General features: G+C 41.0%; 1 protein-coding gene and 1 pseudogene across 1 annotated transcript; both read right to left on the bottom strand.

Moving 5' to 3' along the window:
* Positions 1-2013: 2013 nt before the first annotated feature.
* LOC108939116 (keratin, type I cytoskeletal 18-like) lies at positions 2014-5625 on the bottom strand (annotated as a pseudogene).
* Positions 5626-19085: 13460 nt separating this feature from the next.
* Positions 19086-23435, bottom strand: krt18a.1 (keratin 18a, tandem duplicate 1). The gene is made up of 7 exons (XM_018760622.2): positions 22935-23435; positions 20950-21032; positions 20706-20862; positions 20293-20457; positions 20015-20140; positions 19589-19809; positions 19086-19399 (listed from the first exon to the last, which is right to left on the bottom strand). The coding sequence occupies exons 1-7, from the start codon at positions 23361-23363 to the stop codon at positions 19279-19281; spliced, it is 1302 nt and encodes a 433-aa protein (XP_018616138.1). The 5' UTR covers positions 23364-23435; the 3' UTR covers positions 19086-19278.
* Positions 23436-23927: the final 492 nt, after the last annotated feature.

Below are 23927 nucleotides of genomic sequence, written 5' to 3'. Positions count from 1 at the left end.
GTGTAATGAATACATTAATTAATCCAGTAAATTAAAATGCAAAGTAAAGCATTGTCTCCTTGATTTTGTTCACCCTGAACTGTGTACTCATACATTTACTAGATGCTTTTCTCCAAAGCAACTTCCAATGAACTCTCTGTAGTGTTATCAGGCCACGCACCTTATTCACCAAGGTGACTTACACTTCTAGGTAAACTACTTACGATGGGTCACTCATCCATACTTCAGTGGAACACACACACTGACTCACACACTATGGGGGAACCTAAACAGCATGTCTTTGGACTGTGGGAGGAAACCAGAGCACCCAGAAAAACCCACACAGACATGGGGGAACATACAAACTCCACACAGACCAAGTGGGGATCAAACCCACGCCCTTTCACACCACCTAGGCACTGTGAGACAGCAGCACTACTCGCTGCGCCACCATGCTGCTGGTGGTAGTCTTCACATATACATCATCACTATTATTTTTAGATTTTTCAAGAATGGTTTAAATTTTCCTATTCATGGTGTACCCCACCGGGATAGTTCAGTGAGTCTGGGATAGGCTCTGGACAACAGTGACCCTGAAAAGGACAAGTGGTTAATGACAGTGGATCAAATTCACTGGTTAAAATTTTGGGTAGCACTAATGCCTTACAGTGCCTGGGGTGTGCATTTGGAGGTGGGCTCAGTGTGTGTGGAGTTAACTGCTTATTCTCCCCATGTTCACCTGGGATTCCTCCTACCATCCAAAGACATGACTTTAAGGTGAAGTGGTGACGCTTAACCTTGTCTTGTGTCCTCTGCTCACAGGATAGGATGGGCCACCATCACCCTGAATTAGACAAGCAAGAACTGCACATTCTTGCCTGCTGGACCTATATCTGTAGGCCAGTCTCAGCACTGTTTTATTAAGAGAACAAAAAATTCAAAGCGGATGAAAAAGCAGGAACATGGATAACTTTGATAATAATTATTACAATAATTTCATGGTAACAGAGGGCAGATGGAAGGGACTTTTGTATTTACGCATCATATTAGCATTTTTCACAATTGCTTAGAGACGATGATGGTGTATATGCGATGTTGATAAGAACATGTGGCTTGACAAACTTTAGAGGTATGATCTATGAAAATATATATGCCGAATGAAATATTTTGTGTGTCCTGTTATACCAGAATCTCTGACCTGCTGTTTTCTATATCAGATTACAGCCCTAAAATATGTTTTATTGTACTTAACATTGCAGCTGCAGTGAATTGATTTCAGTTCCAAACATAGTTAAGTGTATGTAAACAATCGAAACACATATGTACAGTAATTATTCTGTGTGGCATCTGTATTTACAGTCCCCCAAACTGTTCCCCGATCTGGAATCACCGATATTTGAAGGAGACTAAGCATTCTAAACAATTCAGGAAACGTTAACTCGGCTGATAATGTCACACATTATGACAAAGACGTTGATTGTTTTGCTTCCACCTATTTAAACACTGATTACATTATAATAGTTATAGTTTACATTGTTCCAGTGGATTAAATATTTATCTGCTTTTATTTGGATCAGGCAATGAAGTGTTCCATGGGCTGCATTAGCTATTTTTAAAATGTAAAATTTGCTTTAAGAATTGCATTTACACAATTAAGAAAAGCTGTAATATCTTTCCATTAAAAAATAAAAGAAGGAATTTAATTACAAAATGCCAGATTATTATATTCAGAATATCACTACAATTCACATGAAGTCCTGTTGACTTTGATGTTACTCTTTTGGATTTTATGAACACGACCAGCAACGTCACCCATCTATATCTCGATGATATTTATGTGTTGAAAGTGAGCATGACTCTAACATTGGATGAACAAACCCAATGAACACAGTTGTAATGTTTCCTGGTTATATACTGAAATAAGGTGCAAGGATAATATATGTGTGGGGTAGCGTGTGTGTGTGTGTGTGTGTGTGTGTGTGTGTGTGTGTGTGTGTGTGTGTGTGTTTGTGTGTTTGTGTTGTGGGAAGGTCATCATCCTTTAACACCTGCTGTCTTAGACACCAGAGTCTGAGTGACTGTCATCATCTTCTTCTCAGTGTGCACCATCTTCTTCTCTTCAGCTAGTATTTTCAGTCTAAATATGGGGGGAATATTCTTTGTTAGAAATCCTGTAAACACCCAGATGTTTCCTTCCTCCTAAACAAACATCCTGAGCTACGCTGTACACATGACATGTGTAAGACAGCTGCTGAGGTGTGATTCATACTGTACTTCCAGTTACACAAAGAGAAGTGAGGACAGTAACGGTGTCGCTTTGCACCCCTTGACTAATATTTTGCTGCAGTTCACTGGGTAATGATGTCGAAAGAACTGAATATCAATGTAATAATCACGTCTTGGAAAGTCCTACTTTTCCACAGGGCCTTTGTAATGATCACATGAAGAATACATCCCAGCTCATGAACAACAGAAGTTGTGTTTGTCCAATTTGAAGATTTGGCTGAAGGTACCATGTACAAGGCACCTAGAAGATAGGCAAGAAACGGCCACACCTCAATCACTCAACCATCTCAGCCTGTTGCTCTTACTCACTTGAACTCTTCGCTGTCCAGCACCTTCCTGTACATGGTGATCTCAGCCTCCAGCGCCTCGTACTCTTGCTTCTTGTCCTTGATGTTGGCTGTCAGCTGCGTGCTCTCAGCCTCCAGCTGCTGGATGACACTGTTGAACATCTCCAGCTCCATCTTGTAGCGCAGCTCTGTGTCCCTCAGAGTGTCTTCCAGGTTCGCGTTCTGTGGGGAAGCATGAAGATGGTGAAAAGTAAACCGGCTGCATCGCTGTTTCAGCGTTTAACAGTCAAGAGTCAGTTTCATTGTACAAAGTGTGCAGCAGGGTTGACCCTTCCAGATGATAACTGACAAGCATATGGGATAAAAGTTGACATTTTGCAAAAACAGACACATCCAGAGCGGCTTTTAATGGACTTTACGAGATTAAGGGGCTTTAGAACATATACACCCAATACTGTCTGATTACATTTACTTATTTAGCAGATGCTTTTCTCATAGAAAATACAATTTGTTCATTACATTAGGAGAAAGAGACATAGCTGCAGATGTGTGACTCTTAAGGAAAGTTAGTTTGTTTCCTTCACCATATGCACAGGCGTTCATCACACAAGTAGCTGCATAAAACTTTGCCAGAATATCACACCGATTCGTAATCACCTTCCTCGTATTTTTTTTTGAGATACATTATAAACATTTATTACGTCAACAATAAACAGGACCAATGGTTACATTCCTCATGTTCATATAAAAGAGCCCTGCAACCAATATGAAAAGGAATATTATACCTCACTCCGCTCAGCTTGCAGCGTAACCTCTAGCGAGTGCAAATGTCTACGTGTCTCTTTCAGCTGGTTCATCGCCTCTTTGAGAGCTATGGTGCTTTCTGATACCTCAGCAGTGATATTTGTGATCTGAGAAATGCACACATTGACAAAAAGTCAGGAAAGAAAACCACCGGTGTCAAAAAACACACAAACGTCACACACATATTTTGTGCTACAGTGGACAAGCTTTGGTGATAACGCACTACCTCTGTTTCATGCTACGCTTTGACCTCTTCCTGGATATCCAAAACTATCTTCTCGTATTTGACCCTCATTTCCTCTAGGATCTTCGCCAGATCCTGTCCTTTGGAAGTGTCCACCTCTACATGGACACATGACTGGGTGATCTTCTCACGACACTCCGTAACGCACTGTCACCAAGAGAGTTCATTCAATACTCACCCATGACATTATTTACTAGTGTGGGATGGAGTATAAATACCATAATTTCCCACACATATTCCTTGTAATATGCATCAATATATCTAAAAGTTTACAGACACTCAATTGTTTGCAGTAAAATGGCAACCCTATCTAGAAACTGAAAAGTTGTTTGGAACTGTAGTGAGAACACGTTTAAGCCTTATATTTGTAAATACATTTTAGCTATTACTTGAGTAGCAATGCTATTTATTTATGGATAAGTAAATAACGGATGTTCCGTTTTAATTTTATTGTTGCAAAGAAGGAAGAATTTTCATTTCAGTGCAGAAAAAATAAAGGTTGTGAGGCTTGGTTACAGTCACTAGTTAGGGTTAGGGGTTAAGGGTTAGAGGGACAATTGTGATATTAAGCAGGTTACCCATTGTAATGGTCTGGGCAGTTTCTTTATCTTACATCTGCAAAGTCTTCAACACATTCCACAGATGCCAAAGTCTGGAAGCTCCCACAGGTGCTCACCTTCTGATGGCTCTTCTTCAAGAGTATCCGTTTCTCATTCAGGGCCTCAATTTCACTCTCCAGGTTCATGCAATCCACATTGGAGCCGTCCAGACCTTTCCTCATTCTCACAATGTCTGCCTCTACTACTTGATGAACTCTCTTCTCATTTTAAAGCCTGAGGACACATTAGCTAAGGAGTATTGACCAAAACAGTGTACTCAGACACACTCAGACACACACACTAGACATCTGAGAGGTGAGAGGTTCTTGTCATTGTCTAAGCTATGACCTAAAGCTGTGTGTACACAGCCCCTGTGACCACAAATACAACATATTTTCAAAAAAGAAATGAAAGAAAAATTAAACAAAGAAAAAAGAAACTCACTTTATTCGGAAATCTTCCAAAGCCAATCGTGCATTATCAGTCCGGATCCTAAGCGTTTCATTTTCTGAAATCCTGTCTGAAATCTCTAGGAAAGATATTGGAAGATTCAAATTTTGCATTATTCCCAAAAGTGCTTTGTCAAGTCAACGTCAACTTTATTGTCATTCCACTTGTATATGAGTTGTTTGATATTTATTAAAGAACTTGTCTTCATGTAGTATCAGAGGATTGTGGTACATTTACAGCAGTTTGAATGAAAGTTTGTGTCCCAAAGGATCTGGTCTGGCAAAATTTGTCATTACTATTCATTTAGAGTTTGCTTTTTTATTTGCACCAAGCTGTAATCTGTATCCTGGTTCATATTAAATACCGTTAACACTCTTTTTTCATATGAATTTGGGAATGTTTTCTTGATGCAAACTCTAATATAGGACCTAGAATGTGTGAAAACATTCTAAAAAGACTTGTCATTTTGGAAAAGTGCTTTAAAAGGGGTTGCAGTTCAGACTTTGTAGAGATGCTGCAAAAGAACTGCTGAACAATACAGTCAGGGTAAACTTGGCAATGTCAAGCTCACCTTCTTCCTCAGGTCACTGATAATGCCCTCATAATGGCTGTAGTCCATTTCTGTGATACTCCGCTTCTCCAGGTCTTGCCGGATCTTGATTTCTAGTTTGCTGTTGGCCTGTTCCAGGTTGCGCACCCTCTCCAGGTAGGAGGCCAGCCGCTCATTTAGGTTTTGCATTGTCATCTTCTCATGTCGCACGTCAAAAAATCTGTGGTCCATTTGGAGGTGTCTGGAGCTAAAATTGGAGCTAGTCACCTTGGAGATCCGTGTCCCACGTCCTCCAGCACCGCCATGAACACTAGCTGGGTATGCCACCTTAGGTAGCACAGGGCGCTCAGGCTCTAAAGGAAAGCCCTCTCCAAAAGAGTGGTGGCTGCTTTCAGAGATGTATTCAGCTGTTGCAACGAAACTCATGGTGGCAATGACAAAACGTTTGCTGATGCTGGGGGTAAAGGCAAAGTGACTGAGGAGCACCATAGCCTTCACTTTTATACACCCCTCAAGGTCATGGCCATCACCCAACCCAAGTTGCTATCGCTGCATTGCGTACCCTTACATCTGTAGACTCTGTCCCTTCCCCTTCCAGTATGAGCTGACTCATCACAACAGCTTTGAGGATAAGACCACAGATTGAATAAGAGTAAGTTGTATTACATAAGATGGAAGGTAAAAATATTTTAATGGAATCAGACATTGGGGGTGCGGTGGTGCAGCGGGTTTGGCCTGTGCCTGCTCTCTGGTAGGTCTGGGGTTCAAGTCCTGCTTCGGGTGCCTTGTGATGGACTGGCGTTCTGTCCTGGGTGCGTCCCCTCCCCCTTCAGCCTTGCATCCTGTGTTGCTGGGTTAGGCTCCGGCTTGCCACGACCCCACTTGAATGTGCCGACGGTATTTGGATGATGCTGAGTATTTCAGGAGCTTCATGGGGTTACACTACCAGTACACGTTTCAGGTCATAGTGTCTGCAAGCATCATCTGTACATTTTCGGTCTCCAGCTACCACATCACCACATTATGTCTTAACAGCACACTTTCTACACAATTCAGATATAGGATATTTATCAATATGCTCAAAGTTCAACCCAATATTTGTAAGACCTTTAGACATAGTAAAGTTTAATGTGACTGGCAAAGTTCACATTTTAATCTCAACAAAATGAAAGGTCAAAAGACCTGTTGAGTGGATTAAGACAGGGTTCATTTGCATTGTTGTCATTTAGTGGAAAATAACTGCAATCAGTTGTTCTCTCTGTTGAATCAGTGTTATTGTCTCTAAAGGGGAAATAAATTATGTCTAAAGTGAGTGAAATTTATCTAAATTAAAAGCCTGATCCAGTTAATATTTGGAAATTCCAAAAAGACTAATTTTTTCATAACTGCACATATAAGGAGTGCACTTTTACTTCATAAATTTTATTTTCAATAAAATAAAAATGAAGATGTAATATATAACTATAAAATCACAGAGAAAACACTAAAAATCTGTCTCCATGGAACAGGACATATAAAGAGTTTTTTGATTCTTAACACATGGACATAGTTCAGGACATGCTGAATAGTAGAAGTGTGAAACAAAACATCACCCTAATCTAGGAACTTGGACAGTGTTGTATATGACGATAAAAGAGGCCATAGAAATTTACACATGTGGGACCTGTACACTTCCACTAGGGATCCCTCTCTTTAGGACAGGGACTTTTGCTTATAACCTCCATGTTTTGCTGTTGGGGGGTGCGGTGGCGCAGTGGGTTGGACTGCAGTCCTGCTCTCCGGTGGGTCTGGGGTTCAAGTCCTGCTTGGGGTGCCTTACGGCAGACTGGCGTCCTGTCCTGGGTGTGTCCCCTTCCCCCTCCGGCCTTACGCCCTGTGTTGCCGGGTAGGCTTTGGTTCCCTGTGACCCTGTAGGGGACAAGCGGTTCTGAAATTGTGTGTGTGTGTGTGTGTGTGTGTGTGTGTGTGTGTGTGTGTGTGTGTGTGTGTATGTGTTTTGCTGTTGTTCATTTACTTAATCTGCTAATATGCTTCCACTCTGAGGTTAGAGTTGAAAGATTACAGTATATTTCTGTCCAGCGAGTCTTCTCACAGACTTCAGTAACATATGGCAGTTCAAACTTCTGATCTCTTACCATGGAAATTTTGAGGGCCCTGAGCAGGCAGGTTTCAGCATTGCTATTTTAGTAGTTTTTATTTTGTGGTTTGGGACATTCAGTCCCTTGTAATTTTATTTTGGGTCATTTAATTTTATGGGTGGCATCTCATTCCCAAACTGGTGAACAAAAAAGCACATTTTTCCGTCATGTTTTAGTTTCTTTATGTTCCACCACTTTTTCAGACAGGTTTCATGACATTAAAAAGACCCATAAAAACACAGAAATTCCATGTAATAACTCTGGGGAAACAAAGAGAGAAATAGAGCGGAGAATGGAAAGATGGTTGTCAAAACATTTACTTTCATTGGCAAAAAGCAGAACAGACAAGCAATGGGAAAAGACCGAGGTCTATCTATTCTCAGGTATGTAAGAGTTTCATAAGAATATGTAAAAACATTTTGGTCCAAAGTGCCTCATAATGCCTAAAACTTCTAAAAGGCAAATTTTAAAATTCATTTTACAAAAATAAGACAAGATATATTTTTTCTAAGGGGTGCGGTGGCGCAGTGGGTTGGACTGCAGTCCTGCTCTCCGGTGGGTCTGGGGTTCAAGTCCCGCTTGGGGTGCCTTGCGGCGGACTGGCGTCCCGTCCTGGGTGTGTCCCCTCCCCCTCCGGCCTTACGCCCTGTGTTGCCGGGTAGGCTCCGGTTCCCCGTGACCCCGTAAGGGACAAGCGGTTCTGAAGATGTGTGTGTGTGTGTATTTTTTCTAAAAAAAGAAAAGCACAAAAATATTTAAATAATTTAATAACACTTTTAGGAAAAAAAATCTAATCAAATGTACACATTTTTACTCCTGACCTTAAGTTTTTGAAAAAAAAAAATATTTGGACATGCTGTATAGACACAGGGGGGTGCGGTGGTGCAGTGGGTTGGACCAGGTCCTGCTGTCCAGTGGGTCTGGGGTTCGAGTCCCGCTTGGGGTGCCTTGCGACAGACTGGCGTCCCATTCTGGGTGTGTCCCCTCCCCCTCCGGCCTTTACGCCCTGTGTTGCCGGGTAGGCTCCGGTTTCCCGTGACCCCGTATGGGAAAAGCGGTTCAGAAAATGTGTGTGTGTGTGTGTATAGACACAGTTTTGAATCTAAATTCTTTTGGTCTATTTCCACTTTTTGTAGCAGATTCATTGCACAAATATATCCATCCATTCAATTTCAATAGCAGCTTCTGCTGAGCTGGACTGTGGAGAACCAGAGTCTATCCTGGAAGCACTGGGTGCAAAGCGAGGGGTGGGGGATGGGTGGGAGACACAGGATAGGATGCCATTCTATCATGGGCAAATATATGTATATTATAACAATGAAAATATTTTAAAAATTTGTATTTTTTTAAAGGGGGTACAGTAGGTTGGACCAGGTCCTGCTCTGCAGTGGGTCTAGGGTTTGAATCCCGCTTGGGGTGCCTTGCAGTGGACTGGTGTCTTGTCCTGGGTGTGTCCCCTCCCCCTCCGGCCTTACGCCCTGTGTTGCTGGGTAGGCTCCGGTTCCCTGCAACCCTGTCTGGGACAAGCGGTTCTGAAAGTGTGTGTGTGTGTGTGTGTGTGTGTGTGTGTGTGTGTGTGTGTGTTTGTGTGTGTGTGTGTGTGTGTGTGTGTGTGTATTTATTTTTTTAAATACCCTATTGACTTTATTTAGTCCTCATTGAAGTTTGTTGAGTTTAAAGTTTAGAGATTCGAAGGTTTAGACAAGAACAGGGCAACACATTTTTAGATAATTTTCTTCCAGCTGGAAAGAGCCAAACCTACAAAAACTTCTAAATTGAGTAACCTTTAGAGTTTTACAATATTATCATTTATATGCAATATAGTTCTGCTGTCTACCATGATGTTAATACCATCAACAATCACAAATTTACATCCTATACTTTTTAGTGATCAAACACAGTTGCATAAAAAAATGAATTTTAGAATTAAAATTAAAAGAACTAATAAAATCTATTTAAAAAAAAAAAGTGATACAATTAATACACTGAGTACCTCTTGCTGGGCCTCAAAAATGTAGCTGTAAAATCTGGAAGATCATCCTCTGTCAAAAACATATGGGGTCAGCAACCATTAATATCAGTACTCCGATTGCTTCTACCAAAGATGTCATGTGTTTTCTGGCACATCTCCTTGTGTCCCACAGTGCAAGAGCACGTCCGTGATCTGGTGTTACAGTAAAGTGAAAAGCTTTTCTGTAGAAGCATACTGATCTTGGCAGGCCAGCAACATTCGTGACACGGGTCATTCTTCAACATGATGACCATCGCCTTACATGGCAACTTGAATGGGGTCAATATTATCCATTACAGATAGCTTTTTGTCTTTTTTTAAGTACGTATATAGCTGGCTTGACTGTTTTTGGATGTCTTTCTCTGAGCTGTGAAAGGGATTGTTCCCCCTCCCCTACTGACACACACAGCGAGAAAGGTGGACCCTGTTAATTAACTGCAAAAAAAATGAATTTGTTGAAGCACAGAGATACAAACCATAGCTCTTTGCATAAGTTTATCAGTTCAGTCAGCAGAGAGATAACTTCATTGTTTTGTGGTATCAATTTTTATGTAGCCTGTTTGCTCACAGGAATGTTTTAGTACATGTGACACCTTGAGAACTAAACTTGTCATGTGTAAGCAAAAGACATGCACATGTACATGCACATGCACATTGTCTGAACCACTTGTTCCATACGGGGTCATGGGGAGCCAGATCCTAACCCGGCAACACAGGGCGTAAGGCTGGAGAGGGAGGGGACACACCCAGGATGGGATGCCAGTCTGTCGCAAGGCACCCCAAGCAGGACTTGAACCCCAGATCCACTGGAGAGCAGGACCCGGACCAACCCACTGCACAACTGTGCCCCCCTCAGCATATACCATTTATGAATATTGCACATCCATAAATGAGGCATTCTTTCATTCATGTTGATGCATGACAAAAAAAGTTACTTCAGCACACCAAATAGAGAATTTTACATTTACCTTATACTTCTCTCAAAAATAACTCATAATGTTAATCTACTTAAATGATTTACCCATTTATGCAGCTGGGTAACTTCACTGGAGCAATTGAGGGTAAATACCTTGTTCAAGGATATTACAGCTGGAGGTGAGATTCAAACCTGTGACCTGTGAGCAGCTCTAACTAGTGCTGCTATCATCTGTCCTGTTTACATTTATTCTTTTAATAGACCCCTTTCTCAAAAGCTATGTCTCACTCAGCATAAACAAAAAACCTTAAAAAAATCATAAATCTCAATTTTAAAGGGGAATTGAAGCAGAAGTTGACCCTTGACATAACTTCTAGGTCACTGGCTCTGACGGAATGCACACCCACAACCTTTGGGTAATTCAGTGAGAAGTCCAATGCACCAAAGAGCCAAATGTTAATTGTAAAACTGTAAACTGAGTTGAGATTTGTGTGTAATTTCTCTAGTCTTTTTCTAATAAGAAATAATGTGATATAAAAACTGATATAAAGCTAAATTAAATTATTAAAAAATGAACCAAATTCTTGATGAATCATATCGTCACTCCATGAATTCATGGAATCCAGATGAATTGCTGCTGAGACTGAATCCCCCATTTCCATGCATATAATCTCATAGAGATGTTCAAAGGCCAACAAAGGAGTAATAAAGTAGATTTCAAGAATGCAAAGGTAAGGAGTTCAAATGCAAAATATATGGTGTTTATTATATAATCAAATAACACAAAGGAAAGCACTAAAGGCTTGAGACAGATGGGGCAGAAAGGAACATGAATATTATAATGTGTTAATCTGGCATTATGATGCTCACCTTCTTGTTCAAGTCATTGAAAATTATAGCAAGAACTCCTGGATCTTACTTCCAGTGTCCTGTTGATGCTCCTAAAGTATATCTCTTAGTTGTGGACCAAATCCTCATTCAGGTCCTGCAACACTTGTTTCTGGTTAAACCATTATCCAGAGCTATAGAAGGTCATTGATTTATCCAATTACTATTCATTATTGCCATAGATGCTGGCTGAAGAAACCACCATTTGCATCACAGACCACACACACACACACACACACACACACATTTTCAGAACCGCTTGTCCCATACAGGGTCACAGGGAACCGGAGCCTACCCGGTAACACAGGGCATAAGGCCGAAAGGGGAGGGGGACACACCCAAGACGGGACGCCAGTCCGCCACAAGGCACCCCAAGCGGGACTCGAACCCCAGACCCACCGGAGAGCAGGACTGTGGTCCAACCCACTGCGCCACCGCGCCCCCTCTCATCACAGACCATTGGAAGTCAATTGTAAGAACTTGGAATTTGACTTTAGAAAGGCTGAGGAGCATGAGTTCAATAGATAAAATATATTATGAGTTGAAGACCCAAAATACTACACAATAACTCATAGTTCTCCTTGAGCAAAGATCTGCAGTGTCATCAGAAGGCTGGAGCCCTACAAAGGGCAAAGGGGCTCTCCTTTAAACTCCAACACAGTCAAGACCTGGGACAGTGTTTTGTTTCCAACCAATGGCCACACCTGGATCAGCTATGAAGACAGAACACGTCTACCTCCTACACTAATCAGGCAACAACTTTAAGAGGGTCTCAATGTTGGTGTACACGGTTCAGTGACAAGCACAGCTTACGTGTGTTGGACTTGGCCTGTGATCCTGTCAGACCATTTAGTTTAATCATGATTTTGATTCGTGTACTCTTTCTTTACTTTGCATATTTAGATGAGGAGAGATACCACCTTGGCCACTGCTATCCAGATGTTTTGTGTCATAGTACAGGCATGAAAAGCGCTCAGATGTTGTCCAGGTATTGTAGTGTGCTGCTCTCTCCCCAAATTCAAATGTTCAAAGTACACCTTAGTATTATTAAAACCAAACCTATGGAGGTGGGATGATAAGATTAATCATGTTGCCAAAGTCCACACTGTGATCAACATTAAACCAAGGGTCAGAGGACCTAATTTAGTGAAGTTGAAGTCACACATGTAGGTTGTGTGAGAGCGATTCTTATAATTTGCTAACAGTTTTTTTAATCATAGCAAGGTTATAGCATTTTTATTCAGATTTGGTCAAATTCCTTGTTGATAACATTGGTCAGTAATCTTGGCTTAGCATGAAATATTACCCAGCTGATGAGCATCTAACTATATAAAACTCTTGGAGGAATTGATTGAGCACGTTCTCAGGTGAGGTGGATGTTTCTAAATATTAAGAAACTGCTTTGTAATCTAATGCCAGAGAAAATCATACTCTGTGTAGGAGGAAAGAGATTTTCCTCAGTGGACTTGCCTGGATGCAGTAAGTGACTTAAGACAGTCTTTCGCACTGATCTCTCTATGTAATTACATGACTGCAACTGACAGACATGAGAAACTCATTTTCAAGAACACAATCTTGATTTGATGCTTAAATTTAGTTGTGGTAGTTATGCCTGCCATTAGGTCTTTGGAGATTTACCACTAATAATCAAGCTTTTTAACAATGGCTTTTCAAATAGTTTTTGTTTGGGATAGCACCATGAAGTAACACGCCAAGAGATGATTTGATAAAGAAAAAATGAACTGCAGTGTCAGGGAATGATTTATATGTTAATATTCCAATGTTTACTTTATATTTCATAATCATGGCAATTTTTTTGTATGGTGTTGGCCTCTGTTTCTCTAAAATTAGTGAAATCAAGTAGCTATAGACAAAACATCAAATTAATAAGCAGAGGATGGCGAAAGAGTCCAAAACAATACTCAGGTAAACCTACTCAAAATTCTCAAGAAGAAAGTGTCTTGCTCAAAACTATGCAAGAATCATTTTACTTGTTATTTATCAAATTAGGTTTTTAAATTGGGGCAACTGATAATGTAATGGTTTCAGCTACTGCCTTTGGTCCCAAAGGTTGCATGTTTGACTCCCACTTATAGCTGTACTACGCTTGCGTGAGGGGGTGTGGTGGCATGACGGGTTCAGTGGGTGTCTGCTGTGTGATGGGTCTGGGGCTCGAGCTCTGCTCGGGGTACCTTGTGATGGAGTGGCATCCTGTCCTAAGTGTGTCCCCTCCCCCCCTCAGCCTTGCACCCTGTGTTGCTGCATAAGGCTCCGGCTCACTGTGACCCTCCTCAGGGCAAGTGATGGATGGATGGACAGATGGATCTCTGAGCGAAGTACTTACTCTACACTGGCCCACTAAAGAAATTACCCAGCTGTATAAATGGGTACATACTCGTAAGTAGCTTAACATGGTAAGTCACTTTAGAGAAAAGCATCAGCTGAATGAGTAAAGGTAAATCATTTGGACAAATAGCAATGTTTACAGTTCTGGTATGCTTTCGTAACAGAGATCTGTGTTAAAAATATATGTTGTAATTAATCATACTGAGGCAATAAAATCAGCCATTCTTAATTAAACTTATGAATAGAAAACAAATTTAAGACCCCAGTATTGCTGTTAATCATTAATTGGCTGATGCCTTTGTTCAGTTCGGTTTGTATACTAAGCTACATGTTACCCATTTGCACAGCTGGGATATTTTTACAGGAACAGTTAAAGATCAGCATCATACCATATTTACCATAATTGGAGCAGCCCTTGATACAAAACACAAAGGCAACACAGCAGTGGAATAGTGAACCAGCAATGTTTAGAATGCAAATTATCCTTTAATGACGCACGATTAACTGTCCCATAACGAGAAAACCCAGATGCAAAATATTAATAATTTTCAAAATCACCCACTTTTGAAATCATCCCAATTAAATGGATTTATACAACTCAACACTAGAAATAAGCCTGTGACAATCAGTTTATAATTGCTATAATGCTATATCAAAAATGTAATACAATCTGAAAGGTGTATTTCATTGCCATTAGATTCATTGACTTTGCCCTGGCATGTTCTGATTTTCTAAAACTACCAAGACTTATGCAGAACACATGAAAAACTCCAAGAAATTTCTGTAGGGTGGCATAGGGAAGAGCTTGAAAGAGGAATCCATTGGAAAAATGGTTATCAGGAAGTATTTTTATTGGAAAAAGCACAACAGAAAAAGAACAGAAATGTAAAATGGACTATCTTGAGCAACATATTAATCTACTGCATGCAGGATGTTTGGGAAAATGTGCTTGAGGAATCTTATGATGTTTCCTCCTTGGTCTAGGTGCTTGAGGGCACCACTTTCCCAGTGGCCAGAACTTGGGTCATGGTTACTTCTTTTGTCTCCATGCTACTCTGCTGTTCCAGAGCATCCTGGTGTTGGGCACCATTAGTGTGAAGAACAGTAAAAAGCAACCCTTTTAGCTGATTTTCACTTATGACTTGGGTGCGTTCTTTGGGCAAAATTTGGTACTACAGTATAGTTATCTCCTTCTCACTCCTATTTTTGATGATGTTGTTTTTTATTGTTAGTGTAATGCTATCTTGATAGGAACTGCACTGTTCAAACCTTTTCCTCTCTTCTCCTTTGGTATCCCTCACTGTGACTCACTTGATGTCTCCACCATCCAGTAGCATCTTGTAAATGCAGATCTCATCCTCCAACTTCATCTTGAGGTTGAGCAGTAATTCATACTCCTGAGTTTGCTGCTAGATGTTGGTGCACAGCTGCACGAGCTCGACCTCCATCTGCTGAATGGCATCCTTGTATTTCTTTATCTCCATTTGTAATGAAACTCTGTGTCTGTCAAGGAAACCTCTAGGGAGTAGTTCTATGGAAAGGTAAGATGGAGGGGAGGGAGCAGTTATTGGCCAATGGTTCTTAGCAGTTTCAGCCCAGAAAAATAACTCCAGTGCAGGATGGAACTGATGTTTGAGAGGGACTGACCCATTCAGGGTGTAAAAGACAGGGTAAATGATAGGATCTAGGATGCAACAAACATTTGCTAGAGGCTGACCCTTCCCAAGAAAACAAATTATAAATGGAATTCAGGTGCTCCCACCTGAATGGGAGTATAAAATACATCTGTCCCTTTTTTGACTACAAATTAAAGAGAATGAAGAACAAGTGGGGTGCGCGGTGGCGCAGTGGGTTGGACCGGGTCCTGCTCTTCAGTGGGTCTGGGGTTCAAGTCCCGCTTGGGGTGCCTTGCGACGGACTGGCGTCCCGTCCTGGGTGTGTCCTCTCCCCCTCCGGCCTTACGCCCTGTGTTGCCGGGTAGGCTCCGGTTCCCCGTGACCCCGTAGGGGACAAGCGGTTCTGAAAATGTGTGTGTGTGTGAAGAACAAGTTTGTGGGTATGTATATAAGGACATATCAGCCATTAGTTGTTCTTATTTCTACTTCTGTGGTACATAGCTTATGATATTACTTGCAAATTAAATGAATATTATACCTAACTCTCCTCAACTTGCCGTGCAGTTTCCAATGAATGCACATTTTTATGCATCTCCTTCAGCTGGGAGCTGTTCTCTTCCAAAGCCTCTGTGCTCTCCGTTACTTGAATGGTGACTACTGAGATCTGCGAATTAAACATATTATCAGAAACACATGCCAGAAACAAGAGGTACGCGAAAAGACGCCTTTGGCTACACATTTTCATTGTATTAGACAAAATTAAGGAATATCGATGTGCCTTTGTTTCATAACAGGCTGCAGCGTCTTGCTCATTTTTTAGAATTATCTTCTCATACTTCGCCCTCATCTCCTCCAGGATTTGTGTCAGCTCCTCTCCTTTTGGAGTATTCACTTGCACATTCATGCCTGACTGGGAAATCTGGTTGCGAAGCTCCATAGCATGCAGTCATATTAAAAGTTTTCAATTAATACTCACCGAAAACTTTTAGTAGCTCAGCATGCAGTGAAATATCATAATTTTCCACTTACATTAAAATGTGTCAGTATATTTAGAAATTTGAAGATGTATTCAAACAGAATGATAATGCTCATGAAAATAAAACTTGTTTGTAGCTGTCGCGGAAATGAATGTACACATTTTTTTTAACATAACTGTATACTGACAGTACTGCATATTACACGTTAATGAAAGCAAAGAGACACTTTTTGTTTTTTATAAGCTGTCAGTTCAAAAATATCATTTACAATTTTCATTATCACGCTATATTGTCTGAGGAAAAAAACGTGTGAACTAATAAATCTAGATTTTCATGCACATTTAAGATAGGGGGTTTGAGTTTAAAGTCCATGCTGTAATCTTTATCAATGTGAAGACCAGAATGCCTTGGTGTCCAGAGTGATCCAAAGTCCATTTCAAAAATGTTTTGACCAAAATGTCATCATTAAAATGATTTCTTAAATATTTGCACTGACTGACTAAAGAGAGCTGGCGTTAAAGGCTTCTCGAAAATAACAGCTAGCGCTGGTATGGAAATGTCAAGCTCACCTCCTCACGTAGGTCTCTGAGAACAATTTCATAGTGGCTGTAGTACTTTCCCATGAAACTCTTGTTCTTCAAGGCTTCTTGGATCTGAATTTGTAGCCTGCTGTTGCCCTCCTCAAGTCTGTCCACTGTCTCTAGGTAGGAAGAGCCAGGCGCCTATTCAAGTTCTGCATGATGTCTTTTGCATTGCCCGTGGTTAACCATTGCTGGCCCTCCATGCCCCTTCTGGGCATGAAACTGGAGTCAAAAACTGTTGAGGTCCTTGTCCCACTTCCTCCAGCACCAGCACAGATGCTGGATGCATAGACCATATTAGCCCTTACAGAAGGAAAAGGCTGTATACGAAAGCCCTCTCCGATAGGCTTGTATCCAGTCTGAGCGACACCTTTGACCTCTGAAAAATGACTCATGGTGATAATGGCAGGTAAGAACCTGGGCTATCACCAGGAGAAAAGACAGAGTGAGGAACACAGTAACCTCTATTTTTATAAATCTTCCTGTTGTCTCCACCACCACACCCTAGAGTCTATCGCTGCTTTGCGTACCCCTCCTTGCTTAGACTCTGTCCCCTGATCTACCCAGAGCTGACTATACACTTCAACCTTGAGAATTAGGCCAAAGGAATAGTCAAAAGAAAAAAGAACAGATTGAACATCTTAATATAAGGGTTATGCTTAGGGTTAGAGGTCAGAGAGTTTAACACTATGTAGAAATAATTGAATTGAAAATTTTGGGTTACTAAACAATTTTGAAATTTGATTTGTAACAGTTGTTCATTCTGAGTTCTCATGAATAAGTCCTATCACTGAAGAAGGACTCGAGTGTGAGGTGAGATTAGAAGGGTTACTGACTGATGTGCTTAACTTTGTTAATGCTGCTGAAAATGCCATTCTTCCCAGATAGTCTGATTTTGCTTTTGAGCTCAGATGAAAGTATTATAATCTAAAAGAGCTCCATGAAAAGTATTTATTTACCTCTGAAATAGATACTTTTCTTGGTAATACAGACAAATGAATTAGTTACTGATTTACCCTTGTTGGATTGTGAAAAAAAAAAATGATGTTGGCAATTAAATTAACATATTAAATCACAATATTAACACTAAATATTAACAATCAGGCTTAAAATGATAACATTGTCAAATGATAACAAAAAAGTAAATGGGAAAATCAATACTGTACAATCTGAAGGAGCTCTGGAGAGCAGGTAACCAAAGACCTATAGACTCTATTTAGTGAAGTTGAGCTCAGGTGGGTTTAATGATATTTATAGAATCAGAAACTTCAAATGCACTTTATTGTTCTAATAATGGTAATAATATGTTTTTAAAACAAAATATTAAATAGTGTAATCACACACACACACTGAAACTGCTCGTCCCAAGCAGGGTTGTGGTGAGCCAGAGCCTAGCCTGGCAACAAAGGGCACAGGCCGGAGGGTGAGGGGACACACCCAGGATGGGACATCAGTCCATCACAAGTCACCCTAAGCAGGACTTGAACCCCAGACCCACCAGAGGACAGGCACAGGCCAAACCTGCTGCACCACCACGCCCCCCTTAAATAGTGTAATAGTATGTAATAATAGTATGAACTGTCAGTCCAAATAGTCCAGTTTGTTTGAACCGCATTTCGTTGACAGTACATTGTCATTTACAGTGCTTTTGTGAGGTTTCGCTTTGATTTCATGGACAGTACTGCCACACACCTTGAAGGGATGCACTGGATTATGGCTCCATTTGGAATCTGATGTCTTCGCAAACACTTTAACCAGGACATCCTGCGCATTTTTATTGCCTCTCCACTAAACATTAACTTTTATGTATATACAATTATACTTCTTCCACACGATATGGACTCGGACATTGTATTACCTTTTTTATTTTAAATGCAAAGTGTAGTCATTCATCTCCCAGACCTGGAGAGACCTCATACCTTGATCTTCCAGGCGTGAAAACATTTTTGTCACATTCTTTATATTAGTGCAGCTGACATAATGTATTATTCTTGAATGTGCTCATATTTTTATTTGTTTTATTTTTTACATGTGATGTAGTCTCCCAGATTTTTTCTGATGCAAATGATGTGTGAAGTTTAGGCTCCTGCATTGTTATCATGAAGAAACATAGAGCCCTGAGCATATTAATTCATAAATCATGCTTTGGTGCATTCAGTATGTGATCTTTTCAAGATTTGGGGCTTTTTGTCCACTTGGTCATATTTTGTAAATTTACCCAAAAACGAATCATATAGAATTAATGCAGAACTTGGAAAAAATCTCAACAGAACTGTACTGGCAAGGAAAGAAAACCAAGAAGTCAGTGAAAAGACTGTAAGTCAAACATTTGCTTTTATTGGCAAAGAGGCACAGTAAAGAAGGGACTGGATTAAAAAAGAATGCTGGCTGAACTGGGCACATACATCAACTGCTGTCAATGACTTTACTTAGGTCTCCCTCATTTGGTTATCATAATCTATAGCCAAACATGGAGAACATATTACAATAGTTTATTTTGCTACCGTTTGTTTGATAGGCCAATTATTATTACAATGTACTGCGCCATAATTTAATGTACTGCTTGTTGGGGTCCAGAAAGTATGAGGTTTGAGATGATGTGCCATTTATGTTGACCTTTCCTTGGTCTCTGTGGTTGAGGATACCACCTTCCCATCCACCAGGGTCTGTGTGACTGTCATCACTTTGGTCTTGATGGTCTTTTGGTCATCCAGGGCATCTTGGAGTCTGGTGTAAGTGAAAAAACAAGTATAGTCTGTCAGCTGTAACGAGACTTATGCTTGTGGATCATGTTGCTGGTAAATTTGGTACGACAATTGCCTCTTTCCTACCTTCACTTGTGATACTGCTAAATTTTGAAAGTTATCTATTCAAGCCCTCTAGCTGACCCTTCTTGGGTCTCTCACTGTAACTCACTTGAAGTCTCCACCATCCAGCAGCCTCTTGTAGGTGGCAATCTCAGCCTCCAGCTTCATCTTTAAGTTGAGCAGTGCCTCATACTCCTGTGTCTGCTGCTGAATATTGTTGCGCAGCTGCATGAGCTCGGCCTCCAGCTGCAAGATGATGGTGTTGTACTTCTCAATCTCCATGTTGTAGCGTAGCTCTGTTTCTCTCAAGGTGCCCTCCAGGGAAGCTTTCTGTGGTAGGATTATGGATAAGGGACAGGAGAAATGGCAGGTATTATCCAAAATAGGAATCAAGAAAATATAGAACACTGAGAAATGTCCAACTGATGATATGTTGACGTAGTAACTGGGCTCAGATTCACCATGAACCCCTCATTACCCAGGAAATACACAACTCTGGGAAGACAAGGGTCCAAAAAACCAAAATAAGGCTTACCAAATTTTTCTGTGACTCCAGATCAATCTCCAGTGTCTGTAGCTGTCTGCGCAAGTCATTCACTTCTGTACGTGCCCCCTGGAGAGCCTCTGTGTTTTGTGTCACCTGTACCTGCACCTCTGAGATCTACAAGGAAAGAAAACAGATAGTGTCAGTGCTTGGCAAAACAGTGGGGATAGTAATGTGTTACGGACAGAGGAATGTAGCAAGTAATAAAATCATACTGTACCGCCATAAAAAACAAGCAAGTAAAAGTAGTGAGAGAAAAGCATTTGTACCTGACTTTCATGCCAAGCTTTCAGCTCTTCCTGATTCTTTTGTGCCATCTTCTCATACTTTGCCCTCATCTCCGCCATGATCTGTGTGAGATCCTGTCCCTTTGGAGCATCTACATCTACCTGCACACCTGACTGAGCTATCTGGTTTCGCAGATCCTGAACATCCTGTAAGACAACAATAGGAAAACTGTATAGTCAAGCCAAAACTCTGACAACAAAGTATAATTTGTACTTGACCCTTAAAAATAATCTCCATCTGGTGTTACATGTATGTTAATGTAAAGTTAAGAGAACCATTGACAAAACTGAAGTCCATGTAGTTGGAAAGAGTTGGACTCTACCAAACTACTAAAGCAACAAAAAAAGATCAATTGCATGAGTGACTTGGGTTTGTTGAAAACAGTAATACTCACACTTTCATGATTCTTCTTGAGGAAGATCAGCTCCTCCTTGAGAGTCTCGATCTCGCTCTCCAGGTTCATGCGACCGATGTTGGTGTCATCAATCACCTTTCTCAAGCCTGCAATGTCAGCCTCCACTGACTGGCGGATGGACAACTCAGACTCATACCTGCATTCGAAAGTATGATGAGCTGAGGGGTACGCAGAAGGATCCGTGCAATGAATTGCTGTGCTGCGCTTATGAAAATTCACTTACTTCACTCTGAAGTCATCGGCAGCCAAACGGGCATTGTCAATCTGGAGTACGAGGCGGGCATTGTCCACAGTCGCGTCAAATACCTGCCAGGCCAAGACAGCAATGGAGACTGAGTTTATGAGTTTATATCTAGACACATGACGTGGCATCTCAAAGACAGGGAGAAATAACAATAATTCCTAGGTCATAATTTGATACACACATATTAACACAGATACATTTAGCTTTTAAGTGCTTTGGTTTGCAAGTATGGTAACATAACTGCAGTGCTCCATGGCTGAACGCAATGGCACAGATGTTTAATGTGTTGAATGGTGCAAAAGGGAGAATCATCATTGTGCACTCCCACTATTACATGTCCTGGCTGGTGTCAGAGATAAGGGCCGGGAGTCAAGTAACAAAGTCCCAGGGGATAATCATTAACAAACTGTCGGCTGGAAAGCATGCTGACGTGTCCAAATAACTGATCTAAATTAGCATAAGGTGGGGGATGGGCTGGATTTCCTGTTTCTGTAAGCAGCAGAGCAGTTGTTTTCTTAAGCTGTCCATTTTAGCTGTTAATCATATCCTGTCATAAAACAAAGGAAAATAAACACTTTGGGAGAAGCACAACGACAAAAACAGGCCACATTGCTTTACACTGGTGGCACAGATGGGCAAGAGATAGACTGAGAAGTCAGGGTCACTGCTTAGCATAACACCATATCTGTTTCGTTTTAAGCCTTCCAAGTTAGATAAAAAGCCGGCAGGAAATAGTTGAAGGTTTTTCTACAGTAATTATGCCTGCCTGTCTCCAGAGCAACAGCTTTGACTTCAGCTGAGAAAAGCCGTTCTGATCTTCCCTGTACAGCTACAGTACATTTGTGAACCGTATGCGGTCTGTTCACACAAATGACCCGTTAAAAAACTCCATAACCTAATTTATATGTCAAAAACCAGTTTTGCATGACATGTTCTAAAACCCCAGTTACCGAAAAATGAAGAAAGTCACTGCTGAAAGCAAACAGGTTCAGGACTTACATATTTTGCTGTCTTTGAAAAAAATGGTACTTTCCACCTGAGGCAGTTCATGAACAACTAAACTAACTTGCCAAAAAAACATTTTTTAATGTTTTTTTTTAACATTTTTGACCAAAGGTTTTTGTGCTCGTTCGAGCACGTCATGTATGAGTCTTTGGATTATACGGGGTGTCATTAGCTACATGTTAAACAATTACAAAATCAATAGTAAATGTCGAGATCGTCACTTCGTCTTGTTGTATTTTGTGATAACGTGACATTCCCCCACCCTACAGTAAGATAAATAATGAAATATGCCCCACCCTAGTCAGATCAGTTCCAAAGAAGTAGAGGGAAAGATTTGGAAAACATTCACTTTTTTCTTGCTGTTGTCAGTCATATATTGTGCTTTATTCCCCTTCATACATAAAGTTGTAATACAGCACATAAAGCCGAAAAATTAAATTACATTTTACTGTTGTAACAGCAGACTCTTTTCTCCGTGTTTCATTCTGATGTGCCTCTATATTTATTACCTAGGACCTTGAGTATCCTAGGTAATCCATTACCTTTTACCTCTTAGACCTAATGTTTGTTTCCCATAAAGTCATAATCAATATTAGAGCTGGAGATAAAGAAAGACAGTTAGCTAACATTTCTTTCATACTTCTCAAGTACACCATAGTAACACCTTGCCTATATCCCAACACATGAAGCAGATCCCATGAACCCCTTTATCACTTCCAATTTTATCTCGGTTTTCTACTCAGGAATTCTACTAAACAATTGTTCTATGTGCAACCTTAGAGCTTTTCCCACCTCTGCTCGTCCGGCAAGTTTCAGATAACAATGCCCTTAAGTCCCTCCCCCCTTCTGCCCCCTCAACACTCAAGTCCTGAGCAGCAGTGAGACTTAGCCTGTGCCTTTTCCCTTCTTTTCAAACTATTGGTGACCTTTATCTGTGGCCTAGCACCCTATCCCCTCACCTTCTTGCGCAGATCATCCAAGATGGCATTGTAGCGGCTGTAGTCATGGACATCAGGACCACGCTTCTCCAGGGCCTCCCGGATCTTGATCTCCAACTTGTTGTTGGCCTGCTCCAGGTTGCGCACAGTCTCCAGGTAGGAGGCCAGCCGGTCGTTCAAGTTCTGCATGGCCACCTTCTCGTTGCCCATGATGCCACCTGCATCGCCGCTAATGCTCACCTGGAAGGAGGAGGACGCGGAAACAGGGGTCACACGGCTTTGGACCCCTGAGTAAGAGGCAGAAGAAATGCGAGCCCCGTGGCCTCCCGCACCACCATGGATACTGGCGGCCCGCATGACAGGGGTAGCCGCAGAACGGTTTATGCTGACATATGCTGAGGGCACTCGGCTGGAGGACTGCGAAAAGTAGCTGCTGGATTTGAAACTCATGTTTGCTGGCTGCTGATGGAGTTCAGTGCAGGACTGCAGTGACTTTGACACGGAGAGATACAGGATGGAGCCTGTGCTGACACATTTATATACTTGCTCCAGCTTGGCTGGTTCCCATTCCCCGCCTACTGGCCCACCCCTGGCTCCTCCCTCTCTGCCTGCTTTTGTTCAAAAAGTTTATACCGTCCTATTTATTTTTCTGCACCTACCTAAACTGTCCCTGTGTCTATGTGATACTTCATAGTATAATTTAAAACTTAAACATATAAGTTACACCTATTAAAACAGAATTTTAAGTATATATATATGTGTGTATATAGATTGTAAAATAAAACAAAAATAAAAGAAAAATGAAAAGAAAATGAAATGGCAGGATTCCTGGAAAATGTTTCAGAGATGGTCTTCATAGTTTTTAAACAGAACAATACTTGTAAATTATAAAACTGTAGTTTGTGGCCAAGTAGTTTACACTCTATAATCAGCATGCATTCAGAATCTTGATCCTTTCATAGACCTGTTTTCAGGACTAGGGTTAAACTTAAAGGTAACAATTCACTGACGGAT

The sequence above is a fragment of the Scleropages formosus genome, chromosome 19 (genome assembly GCF_900964775.1).
Source record: "Scleropages formosus chromosome 19, fSclFor1.1, whole genome shotgun sequence".
Taxonomy (NCBI): Eukaryota; Metazoa; Chordata; class Actinopteri; order Osteoglossiformes; family Osteoglossidae; genus Scleropages; species Scleropages formosus.
This window is presented reverse-complemented; position numbering and strand designations above follow the sequence as displayed.

What these genes read in the sequence shown, in the direction of transcription:
- krt18a.1 (XM_018760622.2), bottom strand. Translation starts at nt 23,363, where the DNA reads ATGAGTTTCAAATCCAGCAGCTACTTTTCGCAGTCCTCCAGCCGAGTG. An exon ending in GCCGATGACTTCAGAGTGAA is followed by an intron (nt 20,863 to 20,949) that starts GTAAGTGAATTT and finishes TTTCGAATGCAG; the next exon opens with GTATGAGTCTGAGTTGTCCA. An exon ending in CTGGATGGTGGAGACTTCAA is followed by an intron (nt 19,400 to 19,588) that starts GTGAGTTACAGT and finishes CACTTACACCAG; the next exon opens with ACTCCAAGATGCCCTGGATG.